The sequence below is a fragment of the Thunnus albacares genome, chromosome 21, assembly GCF_914725855.1.
Source record: "Thunnus albacares chromosome 21, fThuAlb1.1, whole genome shotgun sequence".
Lineage (NCBI taxonomy): Eukaryota > Metazoa > Chordata > Actinopteri > Scombriformes > Scombridae > Thunnus > Thunnus albacares.
This window is the reverse complement of record NC_058126.1, coordinates 17,698,193-17,720,390: the sequence shown is the minus strand read 5'-3', so window position 1 is coordinate 17,720,390 and position 22,198 is coordinate 17,698,193. Positions and strand designations below refer to the sequence as shown.

At 40.7% G+C, this 22,198-nt stretch overlaps 1 protein-coding gene across 8 annotated transcripts in view; it reads left to right on the top strand.

Annotated features, from left to right (window-relative positions):
* Positions 1–22,198, top strand: part of ctnnd2a (catenin (cadherin-associated protein), delta 2a) — a 279,280-nt gene that overhangs the window by 64,779 nt on the left and 192,303 nt on the right. For 2 of the 8 annotated variants that reach the window (XM_044339801.1, XM_044339797.1), the window contains exon 1: positions 21,561–22,041. The exons of 4 other annotated variants lie outside the window; for them this stretch is intronic. In XM_044339801.1, coding sequence (XP_044195736.1) covers positions 21,880–22,041 — 162 coding nt within the window. In that variant the 5' untranslated portion in view covers positions 21,561–21,879. Of the gene's footprint in view, positions 1–21,560; positions 22,042–22,198 lie in introns of those variants that run through there. 2 more of the 8 variants (XM_044339802.1, XM_044339803.1) reach the window with 1 other exon arrangement.

Here is a 22,198-nt window from a genome sequence, read left to right as displayed (position 1 = left end):
TTCCACCAAATATCCCTATACATTTAATCAGCTTGGAAGATGAAGTGACTCTGATTCTTCCATTGATTAATAAGATTAAAAGACTTACAAGATGGGCATTTTCCAAAGGTGTATATCCTGAATCCTCTCTACTGTGAGTGATCAGTTGAATTTTGACAAGCCGTGTCATCATGTAGGAATTCCCTTTGAACTCTGTTTCTGGACTGCTTGCTGAATATTTTAGTGGTGTCAAGGGCAGCTCTACCCAGTCTGGCCTAAATGTAAATGTCAGTAGAGATGTTCTAAAAATGTGCCTTTCTGTCTCTCTTATTTCATTTTTTATCTTCTTCCTTTCTCTGGCCACCTCTTGGGTATCTCTGATTCTCTCTCCTTTTCTTCTGACCTCCTCCTCATTTTACCCTCTCCTTGCTATGTCCTCCTGCTTCTCGCTTCTCTTATCCCTATTTGTTTCATCCGCTTCATCCTTTCATTGCTTTCCATCCCCTATTTCTCTCTCCAGTCTGTATTCTTTATCTACTTTTGTAATTCATTGTCCGTTTACCCTCTTTATCCTCCCTCTTTCTCTTCTCCATAATTTTCTATTATTATTTATTTTCCCCTCCTATTCCCTTCTTTAACTTTTTAAACATCTCTACCTTTCCATCTCTTGTCCCTCCCCTTGTTGCTCTATATCTGTCTAATGTCCCCATGGTAGAACTCTGCTTGAGTGGGCTGCCAACAACTTGTCTGTCATCTGTCAGTTTAGTTGCTTTTTCCCCTTAACCTTATATCTATTTGTTTGGTTGGTTGGTTGGTTTTTGTTTGCTTTATTTGCTTGATTTCACCCCATGCTGTGGAATGAGTTTCTGAAACTTTTCTGTACTTGCTTCCATGACCTATCAGACTCTGCATCCCCAACCATCCTCCAATGCTTCTCTTGTTCTCTTCTTTCCCACACACTTCTTTCTTCTTATTCTCTTTTCATCTGTCTCAGTCTGTTATCTTTTGTGGGTTCCCATTGTTACCATCGGTCTTTTTCTTCTCCTGCTCTCTCTACCTACCGCAGTGCTTCTCTTTACCTTCCCTTATTGCTTTGCACTGCCTCCCTCAGGTGGCCTGGCTTAGACCAACTTTGCCCCATAACCGCCATTGCGATATGGGGTGTAAAGGCTAACACAACCTTCCTGTCAGGGGAGATTTATTCTCTCACCTTTTGGAGCTCTTGATCAGGGTCTGTGTGCATCTATAATCTGCCTCTGAAAGGTGAAGCATTCACCCTGCACCAGCGCCTGCCTTGGCCCTCCCGGATGGATGGCCGGGGACTGGATCTGTCAACGTGGCATTAAACATTTAAAACACAGTCTGCAGATCACTCGAAGCATAGCAATGGAGCCAGCAGTCTTCGGTCTGGAAACCACCAAGGGAAGCAGACAAGGCAAAGAGAGAACAAGAGCGAGAGAGCTAGACTGTCAGGGGACAATGATAAAGAGAGAGAGAAAGAAAGAGAGAGAGAGAGAGAGAGAGGAAAATCTCTTCCTGTCATTTTCTGGGAGACAGCGAGACATGAGATTCAGTAACTGTTACTGCAGATGAGGCACACAGAGTGGAGAGATTACACTCTTACTCTGCTCTGGGCCGACCCAACCCATCTCAAACCCAAGGTGTGACCATGTATTGTTGTAATGCCTTTGTTTCCATCTCAGTAATCAAAAATACAACAGAGTGAAATATCTCAGTATCAAAATTCCAAGATACATCTTTCAGGTGCTACTTGTTGCTTTGATATCAGAGGTTTTCCCCTGGCTTTTCATGGAATCTATCTCTCAAAAAGAGTGGGCCATTTAATAATCTTCCTTTGTGAGATGCACATTTCAGAGATGTGATTTTTTTTTTTTTTCCCCCAGAAGAGTCCTCCTGTAGGTGGGTTTCAACGAGTGTCCTCCCACAGCTGTGCCATGCATACTACTGCTGCTTGTTAGGATAAGCAGCTCTGAGTATGCTAATTAGCTGTTAGTGTTGCTCACGAATGATCATTTTCAACAAACTGTTAAAACCGAGGCTGTACTATCACGCAGCTGACTTCCAGGTCAAATAGTCCCGGGTAACAGGTGGGCACACATCTCAAGAATCTGGTCACATTTTGGTGGTGTTTTGCAATCATGCAGAATAAAGGAGCTTTTCAGTCAGATGACATACTTTGCTGATGAACCAGCTGTAATTGGAGGTCTGTCACTGATCCATGAGTGATAATTAACTCCAAGAATTTCCGCTAATATTTGTTCATTGCCAATTATGGCACATTGAGGAAATGGAGCAATCAATGGCATACACATTCTCTGACCGCATGTCTATAAGCACGTGAACACACACACACACACAGGCTGAGGTGGACATGAAAAGTGAAGTGCATGATAGCTGCGTGACCAACTTCACAAAGATACACTTGATCCTAACACGAGTGGAGCTTTTTTTCATTTGGGATGCGAGAACAGCACTGTAACACCTGAGCTCAGTGTCAGCAATCCTTGCATGCTTCTCACCCCTCCTCACCTTACCTCTACTCTCATCTCATTGCATTTCCTCACCTTTGCTCCCACCATTCTGCCTCTGTTCTCCTCTTCTCTCCCTCATCTCCTTCCTTCCCTGTCCCTCTCTATTTAGTTTCTCTCTGTCTCTGTTCTGTCACGCACAAACAGGAATTACATGTTGTTACATGCCATAAATACAGACAGGTTCATAAAGCATTTTTTTTATTACAACCAGATCATTGGGCAGACACAGAGAGTGCTGTAGGAATAATTAGAGGGATGCAGTCTCAGAGACAAAAGCAAAGGCCCTTAAGAGAATAGAGGAGAAATATAGGAAGAGACAAGGGAGTTAGGATAGAATAGAATGGAACAGAATAGAATAGGGAATGAGGCCATGAGAAAGTTTAGAGAAGGACACAGAAGAACATGATGTAATAGCTCTGATGTAAGGAAAGGTGGCAGGGCAAGGTGGATGGATGAAGAAGGATAGAATGAGGAACTGAGGAGGAGGAAACAGGAGAAGAATGACAGAGTGTGACTCAGAAACAAAGACAGAGAGATGGGGCCGAGGTGCAGACTGAGTGTTTGCCCCGTGGGCCTGGCTGGCTAAAGGTAAGCCAGCAGACAGCACAATGTGTCACTCCACATTTTCTCAACAACGAGTTATTTCTAGAGGATAGGAGATTCAACCTTAGTGGCTTAGGCTTTTTTTTTTTTTTTGCGGCATGTGCTTGTGTGTGTGCGTGCTACTCAGTAGTGCATGGGTGCTTTCAACTTCCCATGATGCCCTGATGAAATACATCTCCCAGAAGGCCTTGTTGACATTTCTTTTTGTCTTTCAATCCTCAGCATTGGATTTGCAGCACAAGATTTTATGCATGTGTGTATCCAGCAGGGAAATGATTATGCTGACATCTGTGTGTGTGTGTGTGTGCGTTTGTATGTGTGTGTGAGAAGGAAGATAGGTTGCATGCCATCTTCCTCCTTTTTCCTCTAAGTTACACCCTAATGAAGCCTTTGACTTTTATGGCTCATACGCTCTCCTGAGACAGTCTTGTTCCACGCACACACTTTCAGATACTTGCACACATAAATGCACATGTACTCCCATCTCTCCCTGTCTGTTTTCTCTATCTCTCTTTCACTCTCTCTCTCTCTCTCTCACACACACACACACACACACAGTTCCTCTCCCTGTCTACAAGGCTTAGTCCCATTGTTTACATATGGATAATCCCCAACACAAACTCTAGGAGGAAAACCTTCCAGAGACTGTAGCTCATCTACTGCAGCAAAGCGACATCTGGACTCGAGCATATTTTATCATATAATTGGCCTCACAAAACAGTAGTAGCTTAGCACTGAAGAAACAATATGTTAACAGTCCAAAGGGATTTTCTACTGTTGGTGAGGGAAGACACGAGCAAAGGAAATAGGTTGAGTGGAAGGTTGATAGAAGTGTGAAACAGGAGGAAGAAAATCAAGAAAGGATCAGTGGATGGATGGAAGGAAATAAGGGTGGTCAGAAGGAAAGGTGGCAGGAAGTACTAAAGGAAGGAGCTCAGGACTTAAGATGGATAAAAAGGTGAGAGAAGTGTGACAGAAATAGAAAGCAGTTCCGGAGAGAAGAAACTATCTGAAGACAGGAGATAGAAGAGTGAATGAAGTGTGAAGAAGGCAGGGATGTATTCTGGAGCCAAAGACAGTGAAGGAAGCCAAGAAGGAGAGATAGAAGGAAAATGGGAACCAAAGAGGAAAGTAAGGAGCTACTGTACTTAAAGACGATTGTTTTTTTTTGTTTGTTACATTAAACATTCTACGAGCCAAATCCAGATGGCACATCACAAGGCAAAGCAAAGTTTGAGCTCTTCTTTCAAACAGTGAGAGCAATTAAGCAGCTTCATAAAGGAATAATGACTGACTGACTGAATATGAAACTTTAGTATCTCAGGTAGAATAAATATAAAGACAACTGGTAACTGGCTTTATGACTATGGTGGTGGGCTATGCTGTGCAGCCCATGGCAGCAGGTGGCAGCTTGATATAAATCAAAATTGGTGAGGGTGCCTGACAGAGAGTTACTCAGGCATGACATGCGTTTGCATGGTGGTGCATATGGATCCTCTGAAGGATGGGTGGATGGGTTGGTGAATAGATGGGTAACGGAAGTAGAAGGGAGAAACAAGTTAAGAATGTAAGGAATTAGGACAAAAACGAAATAACAGAATCTCAAAGGATTGCTGAAAAGGATGGATGTGAAGGAGTTTGACTGTATTTCACCTGGCTGATTGTTCTGTTGTATTATGTGCAAAGCCATGCACACACACACACACACACACACACGCTTACACTAGTATACCTCTCCAGCCATTATTGTCTTCTCTCATGTCCTCCCCCATTATGGAGAAAATGCTAAAAGCTAAAGTGCTCTCTATTCAGCCCTAAATTAAATAACAGGATCCTAAAAGGCTGCGCTTTACACCTCACATCACCTAACATGAAATCACGAGCATAGTGGGAAATGAGAGAGAGGGCGGGGGTAATCACATGAGCCAACACCTTAATCACTTTTTGCTCTTCAAAAGGATTCTTATGTCTATCGTCTAGGCACTGTGGTTTTGATCCTTGACCCCTGTACCATTGGATCCTTTTAATCTAGAAATGTGACCAAGGAATATAACTGTATCACATTGTTTTGGTAACTATATGTCCTATATGTAAGAATTGTGAAGAAATTTACATGTATTAATTGTTTTGCTTTTTTTGAGTGAACAGTGCTATCCAACTAGAAAGACCTTGCAGATATTAGCTCTCCAGCTAATGAGACAGCTAGCTACCTCTGTCAACTACCACACATTTCACAACAAAACACCCCCGCAATTACAAGTCGCCCACTCCCGAGCACACACACACAGCTAAAACAACATTATTTCTTCAACAATGCAGCAGAAAACAAGCCCCAGAGTGATAGCAGAACATCGCTTACCCCTTTTTTTTTTTTTCTGTTGGTTGTCCAAAAGTGTTAATAAGCAGACATTTCACAACAAAACTGCAGCGCATTTCTCCCCGGCCACAGCTTGCTGAGCCTACCGGTGTTTAGTAAACTCAGTTGGTAAAAAAAAAAAAAAAAAAAGGTTACGGGGTGGGTCAGGTTAAGGTGGTTGATTAACGCGTATTTTTGCAGGTTGGGCAGTGCGGATTGGCTCTCAGCAACCACAGCACAGCAGGAGCCTCTGTGTGTGTGTATTTGTGGTTAAGTGTGCACAAGAACAGAACAGCAAGGGGGGGGGCGGGCTGACTGACTGGAAGTGAGAATTGCTTTTCTGAGACATGGTGCAAAACACAATATTAGAGATCTTTTATCTTATTAGGAAAAAGAAATCACCTGCAACAGTCTCATGCCACTGCTCGCTTGCAGAGCGAGCACGAGCATCAGGATGCTGACTGCAGCTCACTTAACAGCCACCAAGTCACTAAGGAGAAGGAATATCTGATTCTTATATATAGAACCTTTAAATAGCACATACAAACAGAGCAAGGCCTGAAACTGAATGTATATAATTTAATGAAAGTGAGAGGCACCTTCTTTGAATATACTCATTTTGATGCAAGTCCCAATAATGCTCCCAGTAAAAGCTCTACTTTCATTCAGGGGCAAACCCTGCAGAGGTATACTGCAAATACATGTGCAGTACAATGTTGTAGTGTTTGGTCATTTTTGTTTCTTCGTGCTGAGGTGGGTCTAGTGGCACAGCATCATAGGGAGCTGTCCATTTTTGTGGTCTAACAACTTTAACAGAGTATTGCTTCTCATGGTGTATTTGCAGCTCTGCCATTATTGTGTGCATCAAAATGCACCCAAACAAGTCTTGGTGAATACAACTTTTTTTAATCACATTAGTAAACAAAAACATGGGTAAGAGACTGTAATAATGAAAATACATTTTGTTGTAGCTTAATTGCACACATATCACTGTCCTCAAAAATACTGTGTAGACAATAAACAGGAAATGTAGTGTCTCCTGGATGTGTTTTTAATTTAAGAAAGGACATCATCTGCTCATTCAAGCATACTGGGAGTTCTGTATGTTAATATATGGGGTGATTAACAAGATCAGCATCCTGTGCTCCCTGCTGTTCTGCTCCCTGCTGCTTTTAAACAGGATGAGAGGAACTGATATGATAGGCCAGCTTCACCTCTAGTTAATCTGTTTCCAGAGATAACAATACATTCATCCTGCTCTGGCCTCTCTTCCAGATTGTTCTGTGCCTGTATTGAGATTCCACCCCAGTACAACCTTCAGCAATAAAAAAATAAGTCCTTTTTCCCCCCCAAAGATTTACTAAACAAGGGCGTCTATAGGTACGAGTCCTCATGGACCAGTGCAGTCAAAAAACAATAGGCATCACAAGCACATTCGCTGTGACAGGTCTTTTCCTTGCTATATAGCTGTTATGGAATATAAAGTTTACGATGTCCAAAGAGAAGTATTTCCAAGCCTCAACTGAGGATTGAGCATTGTTGAGTCTCACCATTAGGAGAAGGAAATGGAGATGCTTTTCACCAGGGTAGCATAAACCATCATCATGTGATATTTTAAATCATTAGGCCAAGGTGCAGGTCTGTAGCAAGTATACAGCTTCCTTGGCATACATTATGCTTTCCTATATGGTGTATTCCTGTCATCTGGTATTATAAGATTCTTTAAAACCATCACTGTGAATTATGTGCAAATTCTGTTTAACAAAGGTCTGACATACACACAAAATTGGTATATGGTACGTACAAACACACGCAATTAAGTTGAGTCATCTTACAACCTTCTTGAGGCTAGAGTGTGTACACACGCACAACTCACAGTGACATTTCAATAAACCTATCAACGACCTCACTCCAACTATCTCCACCTATTCCATATATCAGCTGCATGGCTTTGCAAAGCAATAACCTAGCAAAGAGCACCAGAGTCAACCATCCACTCAGAATAAAACAGATTTATCGCATTGCCTTTTGTTGTTTTGTTTTTTTTGTTTTTTTTTTAACTTTTTTCTTCCCATGAAGCTGCAATATGCTTGAAGGTCATTTATTGGCTCATGAATGTTATACTGCGTTTATAGAGCTTCAGGGAATGCCATTTTAAAAAAGAAGAATAGGCAAGGGAGTAAACTGAAAAGAAACACTTGAGAGAGCCTTGCACTTTCAGTTTTCATTGGTCATGTGTGAGTGTGTGTGCATCTGTGATTACGTATATCTGTATTATACATACTGTGTGTATTTATCCAGTATTATACCTTGTCTCTATACTGTGCTGATGTTTTGCCAAGTATTTCTATCTGTGAGCTGCCTTCACATGAATAGGTTGTATATGGGCATGCATATTTTTTTATCCCTCTGCACTGTATTAATTGATGTGTGAGTGTGTAAGTGTGTCTCTCTGTGTGTGACTGTATAGACTATATGTTTTTAGCCTACAGTGTAGACAGTGGACTATGAGTTAATTCTGCAATATTATTTATATTTTCCAAAGCCCACTCCTGTCCCTATTCACAGCAGGATTAACTTGCTTCTGTCAATACCCGCTCCTTCACGTTTTAATTTAGAGAGGATTCATGGAAGTCTATTTCTTCTCTTCACAGGCTGAACTGTTTGAACAAACTAGATTGCGAAGAGACTGCTAAAGAACCAAAAGTGTATGAGGTGGTTTTGAGGCTCACCTTCCCACAATAGGTTGGCAGTTGAGGAAGAGTTCAAACTGTAATTTTCCTGTAGGCTTTTGACAGCTTTGATCAATAATCCCACAATCACTAACAGCGAGTCACAAGACATATGAGAAGTCAAAAAAAACAAAGTGATTAGATGACAGTTTGTTCCGGCACTGCGATACTGCTCCTCTCTGCTCGCTGGATCTCCTTGAGGAGAGGGATGAAAAGAACAAGCGTGTACAATAGGTGATTTGTTTTTCTATATTCTGTGTTGGCATGTAGGTGTATTTCCGTTTTCCCTTCTGTGTGTTTCAAAGTTCATTTTTGAAGCGCTGCGTGTGTCCTTGTCATTTCTGGCAGGCTGTATAACCCCAGCTGTTTGTGATTTTGCCAGTTGTTTCCTGGTGTCCCTGTAAAGATTCTCTTTTTTCACATGAAGAGGAATATTTAATTTCTAAACTGCGGAGCGGAGAGCTGATAATGGTTGCTGTTCTGCATGCAGATGTTTCATGTTTTGTCTTGGCAGATAGTGTCTTGAACTTGGCTCTGCTTTGGCTGTCAACCAACATTTTGTTTTGGTTTACTTGACCTCTCTCTGTGCTTCTCTGACCAAGCATGGGAAGCTTGTGCACTTTTCAGAAACATGCGTCATTGCACAGCTCAGTCGGCCATGTAAGGGATAAGATGTTAAGTTTTGTCATTTGTTTTGTTAATTGTGTAATGTTATAAAATATAAATGGGTTGCTACTGATGAAATTTCAGAGAAAGAAAAAGTGGTTGCACATAGTGACACAGACGCAATTGCATATCTCTTTGAAACAGCTCAACTGGAAACTTGCCTTTATGATTGTGAAGGTGCTACCTGTGCATTTGTGTTTGTGTATGTGTGGGTGGGTGTGTTTGTTCTCTCCCCAGCTCTCCAGAGGAAGCACTCAGCAGTCCCTCTCCACTAAAAGTGCTGAGTGTGAGGGATGGTGTCAGATGACAAATCTAAGGGACAAACTGCATCTAAAGCAGACATTCTTTATAGGCTGTCCTTCACCCCTCCAACTCTCTCTGACCACATTTCTCTCCATCTATTTCTCTCCTCTTCGTCTCTCGAATCATTGTAATTTGTTGTCCATGGTGAATAATGAAATATGCATATACATATGTAGCTCTCTTCTCTTCTCTTCTCTTCTCTTCTCTTCTCTTCTCTTCTCTTCTCTTCTCTTCTCTTCTCTTCTCTTCTCTTCTCTTCTCTTCTCTTCTCTTCTCTTCTCTTCTCTTCTCTGCTCTCTGCTCTCTATTCTTCTTGTTTATCTATCCCTTCACTTCTTCTTAGAATAAAAGAAAGCCAAAACAAAGTGATGCTGTGCATCAAAGAGATGACAGTGAGTTATCAACCCCCCCCATGATTACTGACAGAGCATTTCACTGTGGGTAACCTCCGCTATGAACAACTGTCTCAGTGGGTGAGGTTTAGGGGTATGTTGGTATTGTAATTGTTGTGAAATTAAGGACAAAACACTGATTAAATCCTTTGGATAAACTGAAACACTGATGGTGGTGCATATAATAACAGGCGTATTTGTTAGACATTATGACTTAGAATATGAGATTTTCCCATCACGACATGCACACCAGCACACTCTTTGGTAAAAATATTTACTCTATGAGTTGATTCAGTTTTAGTCAGAAACACTTGTATTAATATGGAGCTAGAAAATTGATAGTTAAATTTTGAAATTGAATTTGAAAACAAAACAAAACAAAACCTGAACTGAAAAAGGAAACATTGGCATTGAAACACTTGTATTGGAAAAAGTTGCATTGGCACCGAAACAGGCATCAAAAAATTACAATCTTACAATCTTATCTTATTTTATTTTTTGTTTTTCAATTTCAATCTTCAGATTTATTTTTCATGTCTGCCTTTTTTCAGTGACAGCTTTTTTTATTGCTGTCAGTTTTTGTTTTTTTTTTCAGTGCCACTAGTTTTCAGTTTCAGCTTTCTGTCACCCTTTTGGCATAGAGAGGAGGGATTTGAGGGAGAGACTACATACCCAATATGCCTTGCAGTCTGATGAAGATACCCGAGGGCGATGGCAGAGATTTTGAGCCAGACTGTTGTAATTTTCGCTCTAGAACTTTTAATATGTCACTTTATTAAGATTTGATATTTTTTCAGGCGAGAAAGTAACCATATAGATTCCCAATATGTGGTCAATTCATCCAAATAACACCTGTTTGTAAATCTGCTGTGATTTTTTGGAGCTGCTGGCCAAGTGAGACCAACGTCATCTCAGCTGCTAGCAGAATGTTTAAACATTAACTGCACAGAAATAAATGCATTTCATATACATGAGAATTTTACCCCGTGGCAGTTATAGGTATGAATGCCTGTGTTTTTAATCTGGATTTATCTTCACTATTTTTAACAATAGGGGTTGCTACACAACATTATTTTAGGAAAAGTAAAAGACTGGAGGACAAAAACATAAAACATAGTAATGTACAATTGAAAAACCGCCATGGGTAAAGTGGTGGTTCTATTGTTAATGCCTTTGTTTTATTTTTCAGTGGAACTGTTTTCATTGACAATACTTGTTTCAATGCCAATATAACATTCTCCAATACAAGTGTTTCAATGCCAATGTTTCCTTTTTCAGTTCAAATTGTATTTTCAATGTCAAATTTTACTTGCAGTGCCAAAATTTAACTATCACTGTTCTAGCCCCATATGTCAAGGAATTGGCCATGTATAGTAAATAGTTATACAGTTAAAGGTAGAGTCAGTCATTCTGGAGAACGATTGTTGATATTTGAACTAAACACCCAAACAAATACACCCCTCCCTTCATGCTCCTTCAGAAACTCCGACCCCCAAATTCATGGACGCCCATTGCCAAGGCAACGACCAAAAGGGAAATATAGCGCAATTCAGTGCGATGCGTCAGCTGTAGAGTCACTTCTGTTCCTTTCACACCCACACACACATTATCATGAGCAGAAAAAAATTGCGCTTCACTAAACACGATAGAAACACTGGATGCAATTTGGAGCGTAAAAAATGCATGGGGTTTCCGTGACACTGTCTCGGATTCAGTGTGGATTAATACATTTAATAAAATGGAAGCGTATCTGTTCCGTGAGAAAACACTTTCTATGTTGATTGGCCACAGCCTCTCTCTCTCTCTCTTCAGTTCGCCAGCCCTCCCTCACCATTCAATGTGCGCTGGAGACGGTAGACTGTCACGTCCTCACACAGACAGCTGCTCTGATGACTTCCCTCTATCCTGTGCATGAGCAGCATGAATCAGCCTGTTGCTGATTGGCTGGAATAGTGTTGTGTGTCTCACTCCACGCCACTGTGTTTACATGCCCCCGGGCTGTGTACGAACACCAGGTTTTTTCTTTAACATAGAAGGGACAGCTAGTGGACTAGCTAGTGAGGAGATATTCGCTGAATTTGACAAAAAGTGTATTGGATTAGAATCACTGACTTTACCTTTAAATCATGCATAAAAGGCTCTGCTCTTTGAGGGAGCTCTCAAAGAATCTGAGCAGTGATGAGGATTCTGCATAGAGAGCTAACCCTCCTTAATAAACATACATTAATGAACATTAATCTTAGTTATATCAACAATCTGAAAAATATCATATAAGCTGAGGCACCAGACAGCGTTGGCATGAATGTAATCAGAAGAGCAAACAGTGATAGCGTCAGGTTATAATATGTTCATGCTGTACACCTTCATGATTGGATGTTACTGGCCACAGAGCTGTAAATGAGCCAATGAGAATGAGCTGATGCCAGTCAGCCTATACAAGTGAGACTTAAGTGCTCTGCCTGAACTGAAGGTATCCTTCATTTATGAAGTGTCAGTTCTAGCGAACGTTTTCTCAGAAAGTGGAACACGTTCTTAAGCGATAAATAGTTTAAATCGGAAATTAATTATATATATCAATCATTTCTCCTCTCCACCACTGTTGCATTTCTTAACTTTTTTGTCCAGCTGCCAAATGGCTAGTGAATGTTCAGATTTTAAAAGCCACTCAATAGATTACCATTGTTGTTTTGGCTGGTGAGTGAAACAAATCAAGCAGCCACCTGCATATTTTACCAGTATTTGCCTGATGGCTGGTGCTAATTTTGTGCTGCGCCTGTCTATATTGCTTTCATTTGTATCTAGCCTTCTTGCATCTCATCTGTGTATATAACCCCCCTGCTGTCATCCACTGCAGTTTTTCCTCCCCTCTACTCTCCTTTATTTTTTATCATTCTCTCCCTGTCGTCCTCCTTCCCTCCAGTCAGTCCCTCCGAGTCTTCATCTCGCTTAGAGGGGGGCCGGGAGCCATGTTTCTACCTAATGATGCATTGCCGAGAGGAGAGAAAATTTGACAGTTAACAGCCTCCTCTCGCTCTTTCTCAGGCATGCACACACACACACACACACACACACACATACACACAGATGTGTCAGATATAGCCAAGGATACACTGGAGTCACACACAGCCTATTAATGCAGCAAAGTTGAGCCAGCTACTTGATGCTAGCCTCTGCACGTCGTTTCTCAAATCTAACTTTTCTCTTGTCACATAAAACTGAATTGGCCTGAGGGACATAAGATGCTTTGTGATCAGTGTGATCATATAGTCATACATATACAAACACATACAAGAGTATGCATTCATATACAGGACACATGTACATACAAAACCACTCTTCTTTCCTTCTCACTGGAATAAGCTGCTAGGAGAGAACATGTCGGACTCTCACTATATGCTGGAAGATCAGAGAGAGATGGAGGGAAGGGTTGTATAATGAATTTCATGCATTTCTGCCATATAGGATCTGTAGAATAGAATAAAAGCCAGAATCAACAATTGGCTTCAAGGCGGACATAATATAAAACGTTTAATCTTACATACACTAGAAGATAGAGACCTCATAGTTGTTAGTTTAAAGCTCTGAAATAGCCACAGGTGCTCAAGTAAAACCGGTCACTTAAAGGTAAACCCAGGAGGTTTTTACCACCTTTACTTTTTAAAACCAATTACAAACTTTAATGTTATCTTTACACTAAAGTTACAGTCAGATGTAGACGATGTAGAGACCCTATAGGTGTTGGGTTGGTTGGGTTACATGCAGCATTTTATCATTATTAAAACCTACTCCGACTCATTTAGTGACACAGATCTAGTTAGAGTATCTTGTGGTTTACACATTTTGCCCTGCAGGATGGCTGATGAGATGAGAAGACTTTCCTCTTCATGGATATTGCTGTTGCTCATTTTAACTCACTGGAATGTTCACATCCAACATCCTTTTTTTCGTCTGTGATTTTGAAAGCAATCAGATAACGAACCGCAACAGATATCACTTCCATTTTGCAATTTGAGCTGATTTTCAGGAGGTGACTACAGTTGGAAATCTTGATTTCACTATTTTGCCAAGGCTACAACTTGTGATGCCCTGAGAGAGATATTAGAGTCTATAAAAATGTGTCTCCACATACCTGGAATTGTATGTATTTACTTATATAAATTAGCCGGGGATCAAGGGTGGTATTTTTGTATTTTGTATGTAAATATTTTTCATTTATTTCATTGATAAGTTGGAATCTTTTTTATCACAAAAGCAAAGTGAAGAGAAAACTAAGGGATGAAAATATTTGATATGTGTTATTGTGAATTTTTTGGGATTAAAGACAGAGCAAAAAAAAAAACACACATGCCAGTGGTGGCTGCCATATGTTTCATACTTTGATTGACTCAAACACATGCAAATGCACTCATTGATTTACAGACTAATTATATATTCATATGCAGGACTTCCATGCATATGTGTGTGTGCATATATTTACACATTTGTGATTGTTTGTGTGCCTTTAATTTGCATGCAGATTTTTCTGGCTTTCATTTTAGCTTAACTCTCTTCTCTCTTCCCCCACTCTCTCCCCCTCTCTCTTCTTGCTTAACCCTCCTCTCCTCTCTCTCTCTCTCTCTCTCTCTCTCTCTCTCTTTTTCTTTCTAATGAGATGACATGGCTACAGTGTTCTTCCACTCAGTGACAGCCTCTCTGTTGCCAATTAGTGGTGGAGTCACCATCTCTCTGTTTGCCTTCGGAGATTACATCTCTGTTTGTGTACACAACCCACAAATGAGACGATGCACTCAAAGGCCGGAGATCTAGTCTACAAATGTACTATATAGGGAGGTGCGTGTGTGTGTGTGTGTGTGTGTGTGTGTGTGTGTGTGTGTGCATACTCTATACAGGTTATATGAACTGTATTTATACAATATATAGAACTCAAATCATTCCTAGTTGGTGTGCTCTTGTTTGTGTGTTCATCAGACCATTGCTGTCTGTGTGTGTAGAGCAGAAGGCTTTCCTTATGGTTCTATGCCAGTTTGTCTTTGTGTTCATCTGAGCGTGGTTGTGTGTAATCCTCAGATGCCATTTTTTTCAGTATAGTCTGTCATCCACCTTGATCATAGTGTTTACCTAAAATGAGGAGAAAATGGGAGAAAAATAAACAGAAATCTAAGCCCCTAAAAACAGGATATATTGCGTAGCTCTCAGCATTCAAACTGGCATGGGTAAAAATTGTGCAGCAGTGTAGGTTAAAGGGGCACACACTTTGCCCACACTGTGATCATGAACTGTTAATACTCCCTGTCAGTGCCCCTGACTGAGACACTGGCAGAAGAACTGGAGTTGATCCCAGGCGCTGCACTGCGGCTGCCCACTGCTCCTAGTGTGGGTGTAAAGGATGGGTCAAATACAGAGGATCAGTTTCCCCACGGGGATCAATAAAGTTCTTCTTCTTTTTCTTTTTCTTCTTTTTCCTCTAAAGCAGTTAAACACTCCTGAAAAGGACATGTTGTATGTCAACATGTATCTGTGTAGAGATGGAACAACACTTCATTCGATACTTTCAGCACTAGGTATGTTGAAGATGTGTTAACACTAACACATACTCCTGCTTACAGCCAAGTCTAGTGAGGAGGAGTTCTTCTGATCTGTCATTTTTACTGAATCATATTCCATCTTGAGCTGTGCTGTATAGTACCTGTACCTCTGCGGGGCCCCACAGCCTAGCAATGCAAAATCATAGAAAGGGTTTCTGACTAATGTGAATTAGACAAAGGGCTCAGGTATTGAGTGTATTTTAAAAGACAATACTTGTTCAAAAAATGTCTGTTTGTTGCACAAACAATGCATTAGTGACTTTTGATCTAATTTACACATTAAGTTAAATTAAATTAAATTCACAATAAGTTTGTGAAACCCAGAAATTCACACAAAAAACAGTTGAATTTATTGCTTTCCTTTGTTTGCGTATTTCTGAGAGTCTCAGGATCAGCACCATGGACAGCGGTTGTGACATACTTTGCTGTAGACTTTTATAAATGATCCACTGGAGCACTACAGCAAAGCAGGAGAAAGCTGTATACTGTAGACTGATCTTTTGCAAAATATCTGATGAGAAAAATATTTACAATCAATTAAAAAGATAAAGATACACAGTGCTGTTGTCAGACTTTGCCTTTTGTGTGGCATAGGCTTAAGAGTTATTTTCCTGCACTATATTTAGTGCAGTCTGCTGTTTGAGTAAGCATAATTGATGCGCTACAGTACTTCATGTAAGTTATTGCTCACAACATTAATGACAAATTTGATACGTAAGGACTTAAATAGCTACTCAGTATCTGATAAGTATTTGGTGTCATAGTAATACAGATCAACATGCGCAAAAATACATATAGCATTCTCTCTCTGAAACATACTGACATTTTCCCACACTTGCTAGAGTCTTATTCATAATTGTGTGTAGTGGTACAGGAGGCTTACACTTGCTGTCAGCAGCTGCTAGGGAACAGCATTATGGCCAAAACCTGCAATGCAGATGCAACACCTTCAGTCTATTTACATGCACAATGATTTACATGCATGTACACATAACTGTGTTTTCAAAGAACTGGGTAAGCTAATACACTGATTAATGGAATCTCACTCTGTCTTAAAACTAGGATATATGGTATTAAGGTGATAACATTGTTTGAATTATTTAATCTTCTTAGTAATTAATAACAGAATTGACATGGAGAACTGGAGAACATGGAGAAGTTGTGATTAATGTAGAATATGTACTGTATAACACTTACTGTGAATGTAATCCACAGTCACTCCCTGTCTCACAGAGTTTATCATCAAAAGTAGTAGTCAGACAGCAGTATCCTTTTCTCACACCCACAACCTACTCAGGGTATCTCAAGGCTCTGAACATCCTGTCAGTGCCTGCAAGTAAGCTCATCTGAGTTTGTTTAAAAACAACAATAAATCTCCTGATATATTTAATTTGTTTGATTTAGAGATGTGTAAGGGCAGCACCAGCCAGTTACAGATTTATGAGCGCCTGCTCACGTGGCAGCGAATGGCAATCTGTTCAGTGCTGTGTCCCAGTAGAAAAATAACACCTCTCATAGCGGTGAATCATCATAGCTTCCGATTCACTGAAAACAAGCAGTTAATCTGATTCCCCATTCAGTTTTAAAACTACTCTGAAATTTCATGGTAGTAGCCTATTGATATTGTGACTGTGGAAGGGAAACACTGTGATGTTCAAGTGAAATAGGTTATTCTGTGTAACTCAGATAGGGTCTTATTCTGAGGCACATGCACTATTAGATAAAGAATGACAATGGTTGAGACTTCAGCGCTCGCAGGAATGCACTTTTTTAAAAAATATTTAAAAAATGTTATCTTATTTAAAATAGATGAGTTGAATTACTTTTAACTAAATGGTAAGATTTATGTTTATTACATAGTTCACAGCTTTGAATGCAGTTGACTTGAAAACTAACAAAATCCAAGATCACGTGAGATGGCTCCCTTCCCTTGACGTTGTCATAAAGGGAATGAGACGACCGATCAAATACAGCCTCGGGAGGATTAAAGTATGATAAAAGTGACATTTTTGTCGACACAGAAGTGACCGCTCCTCAAACGACCGCTACCTCTAAATGAAAATGAACACTTGACATTCTCCTATGGTGATCAGCAGCACCTGCAGCCTTCATGTTATCTACATATGGAGTGGAGAGGGAAGGAGGAAGCAAGGAGGGTTTAACAAAGGAAATATTAAAAAAATCATTTTGCCAAAAGAGGCCACTACATTCTCTGTCACACACACACAAGGAGCACACTTTTTTTTTAACATCACCCTGGATGTCTCTGTTCTCATGTGGCATTGTGTCTGTGTCGATTCACTTCACATTAAATGGGCCACACGCTCCCACTTTGTTGGAATTGTGAATGCTTTATTTTAACAGTGTGAATGAACTCCAAAGAAAGGAGCTGGCAGAGAAGCTTGCTAAGCCCTTTACACATCATAGAAAACTGTGCCGAAGGGCCTGTCTGCGATTTTATCATCGTCATGCTTGTCGCTCTGGTTTAGGCTTAGGGACTTGCATACTGTATCTGTCTCACACACACACACACACATACACACACACACACACACACACACACACACACACAGAGGCACATATGCTCAACTGCTCTCATGTACCTGCAGATACACACATACTCTACACATGATCAAACACATGCATGCGCATCCTCATGTGCACACACACAGACAATTATTTAACAAGACTGAGAGTCCCACAAAGACACACTCAAGCTCAGACACCTATGGGATTAAAGAGACATATACACACATTAACTTGAAGCCACTTTCCATTGCTCAATGGCCAGTGATCTCCCCTTCATCTCCTTTTGAAAGCCAACTACGCTACAGTGGTATTCAGAGAACTTTTTGCACTTTTTTACTGTGTGTGCTATTATGCTTCATCTCCTACCATCTTAAGAGGACAGAATAAAAAACCACATGTCTATGTTTCTTTTTCTTTTGGTGCTGATAAAAAGCTTGTCATTGGCCGCAGCTTCTTCTTTACTTGCATTTCTTTCTCTCTCCTCAAATCCATTAAAAAGAGAAGTGGTCAATAGCTGTTTTTATACAAGAGAGAAGTGAATGTATAAGCGCTCTAGCTTATTGGCTGTGGCTGCACTTTTGTTGACACATTGCCTTAGATTGAATGCTTTGTTACTTTTATGTGTATTGTTGGAGCAAGCACTTGCGTCTGGACCAGAGTTAGTCTGCACGTGTCTGTGTGAGCATGCAAGGGTTTGTGTGTGCTTGCACAGGCTAATCTATCAAAACAAGTGTTTGTGATTGCCAGTGGATGGATGACCTTTGGGGCCTCCCTGGAGTCCCCTGTCACATCACGTGGTGGAGATAGAGGAGAGGCGGGGAAAGAGCTGACAAAGAAGTCAAGGAAGACACTTGCCGGGTGAATAAGTGTGTTTTTTTAATCCGTTGTTCATGGAAGGGTTTTGCTGAGCATGCTTGCTCTTTTTCAGCATCACCCTGCTTCATATTTATGCACTTGCACACGGTCTCACCTGGCAGCTGCCCAGTACAGCCACACTCTACTGCTATACTTTATATTAGTGTGCTGCTTGCTCTACAGGAGCCAATAGAGAGCGAGTGCCCTGCTCAAGGGCACACTGCCAGTAAGTGTTGAGAGAAGACAGTGTTTACACATTCACTTTACTTGCCCAGAATTTCCCAGCTGGTCTGAGAAATTCAAAATTGCAGCCTTCTGGTCACAAGCCATTTCTCTAATCTTTAGGCCACCACCACCCCTAGCTGAGTGAATAAATTGTGTCTCTTGAATATTAAATGGAATATATCCATTTTACACACTTGTCCTTTCAGTATGTCCTTTCTCTGATGTTTTTTTTATATAATACATACTTACAATCACTTACTTCAGCTTATTTTCTAATTCAAAATCTTCCAAAGAGCATGTCCTGCAGCAAACGTCTCAAGTCAAATCACTCTCAGAAAAGATGAACAACAAATTAACAAGTCTTTCTGGGTACTTATTTAAATGATGTCCCTTTCTCAGGTTAATATTTTCTTTTCGTGGTCTATTTACAGACATTTGCATGTTTTTATGATCAAAAAGCACCTAGTTGTACAACTGTACAAGTCATGGATGTCTGCTCAATGCCCTCTCTTCTGAATGGCTTACTGTTTTCTGAGTGACGCATGCCCAGGCCAACCACAGGTAACACATTGTAGCACACAGAGAGCAGCGGAGAGGAGAGCAACTAGTGCGAACATAAATGACAGCAAAACCCAGTAGAGACTCTCACACTGAGTGCACATAAATTAGGTGAATAACATAAAAAACAGATTTTGTTTCTTTCAGGAGGGGTTGACTGGCAATGGTAGGGGAAACGCTGAGTGTACAGTTGTGACATCCAACAGCTTGTTTAAAGGCATAGTTTCTGGATAAAGACTGTGTGCATTTCCCCGTGGACTGAGCGTTATGATACTTCCACAGTATTTATACAGCACCTAGACCTGCTTTATAATCAAAGAAGAAATGGAAATTTCCCTTTCTACATTATGTCCCCTTTAAAATGCATGCCAAAATGTGTAGTACATGAGCTCAACAAGATGTCAATTGAAGCCAGATGTTGCATCTCTCTGCCAATATACACAGCACTGCAGATTCATCAGTGAATACTACCATTAGTAAATCACTGCATTGCTTGACAAGGAGATGCTGCCAACTGAGCAGCACCAAGTTTGTAGATAGCTTGTAGACACCTGCTTACTGGGTGTGCTGTGAGGGGATGTGTGAGCACACACACACACACACACACACACACACACACACACACAAACTGGCACATAGAGCTGCAATGGCATTTAGGCGGTGACATTTTCCAAGTGACATTTTGTCTGTGGCCAAACCCATACTCACTGAGCGTGAACCCAATCATGTTGTCTCCTACACCGTCATGGAGCCAACACATACATGTGCACTTGCACACATGTGCACATGAACACACACACTCACACAGACTTGTCAAATGTTTAGGGCCTGTTTAGGCCAGGTTAAAAAAATCTAGAGCCAACAGACTTTAATAGATATTCCAAACCCGTCTTGGAATTTCAACAACCTTTCAAGCCATAATCCTGATTTCTCAGCCTCAAAGCTGTCTTGACCTTGGAAAGTCCACGCCTGTCAACCATACATTCCTTTTTTGTAAAATATACAGTAGAACTTCATTTAAACACTGGTCTTTTATATGTCCTTTTTTCTACATTAAATGAATTGTGGTGACAGACAGTAAAATCATTTTCAAAGGTTTTCTGCTAATATACCAAGGTGAAGGCAAGATTGCTGAAAACAAAGCATATGCCTTGCTCTAATGAGGTTGACTAATTGGACTTCATTCTATTTTATACAAAGACCCTGATTTATAGATGTGTGTTTTACAGCTGCAAACATCATTAAATTAAATGCCACTATGACCTAAGGGCTTCAGAGATTGCCGGAAATATCAAATTGACCAGCTGAAAACAATAAATGGATACACCTTCAAGTATTAATTAAAAAAAGGATAAGAAAACTACAGAGAGTGGCTCAAATTGGATCAACAGCAGCTAATGCATTTAACATTTCATGAATGACGCTTTATTACTTGTGGAATTTTACAATTTCAATGATAGGGGTGTACACTTGTCACCTTTCGGCAAAATTCACCGTTTTGAATCCAAAATAGATCATTTGTGTGATTCGTGTAGATCCAATGAGTTTTTGAATTTGGGGGTGAGAGGAATGTGTTGAGAGAGAGACAGAGAAACAATTCATTCTCTATCTCGTTAGTGGACTTTGATGGTGTAAAAAAAAGCAATGAGGGCTGCATCAACCAGATGTTGCTCTTCGCAGATTGTCACACTCCCAAGCCAGTGCGACTGTTTCAAGCAGGTAGTTCCAAGTCTGAAAGTGACGCCTTTGCGTTCTCTCTAATGGCCAGCATGGGGAGACTCTACTGGCTCCAAAAAGAAGTCATATTGTATAGAGGTCTATGAGAAAACGACCCTACTTCTCACTTGTTTTATTACCTCTGTAAATAGGTTCCTAAAGGGTTTACAGTCTCAGTTGCTAGTTTCAGGTTTCTCAAATGCAGCATGATGTTCATTTGGTAAATTATGGTCCCATTTAATTTAAATTTGACGATAAAGCAGGGTATTAGTTGACGTCACGGATTTTGAAATCGCTTTTCTCGGCGTCTGACGTCATCACAATGTAAAGTCTATGGGCCGAGCATGGATGTATAATAAGAGCTCTTATAATACATCCATGGAGCCGAGCGGGAACTCGCGAGCGGGGCTAGCAGGAGAAACACTACTGCGCAAATTCAGTGGGCTGCACAACGCGGAAGCAAACCCAGAAACTAGAAACTTTTTGGCGCATGCGCCAGGCGAGCAATTCCACTGACTGAATGGGCGCCATTTTTAGTCCGGTATCCAGTTCTTACAATACATCCATGCATATACACCGGGGGAGCAATTCCTTTAGGACTGAATGGGTGCCATTTTTAGTCCGGTATCCAGCTCTTACAATGCATCCATGCTGTAAATGCACCGTGCTAACGAAGCTAGCAGCTAGCGTTAGGGTCAGCTCCACCCTCTTGTTCAAACTTGGTCACTTCTCATTACTTCTGGCTCCAAATATCCAAGATGGCGACGGCCAAAATATCAAACTCAAGGCTTCAAAACATCCACGTTTAAAACGGGAGTCCCCAAACCAATGGGTGATGTCACGGTAGCTACGTCTATTATTTATCCACTCTATGGATTGTTTACAGTATGCGTGCGTGGGACACAGACCAGAGCGGTATATCTAAACACAGAGCATCGCTCAACGAGTGACAGATCAAACATCGGAATTCGACATGACAGAACAACAACGGTAAGATTCGTATTATTGTTGTTGAATGTTCAGTAAGTGAAAACGAGTTACCATAAACAATGGGCAGATATATAACAGTTTGCTACAGGTGGTAGCTGGCCAGCTAATGTTAGCCTTGCGCTTGGCAAGTTCACGTTTACAATTCAAAGTAAAGTAA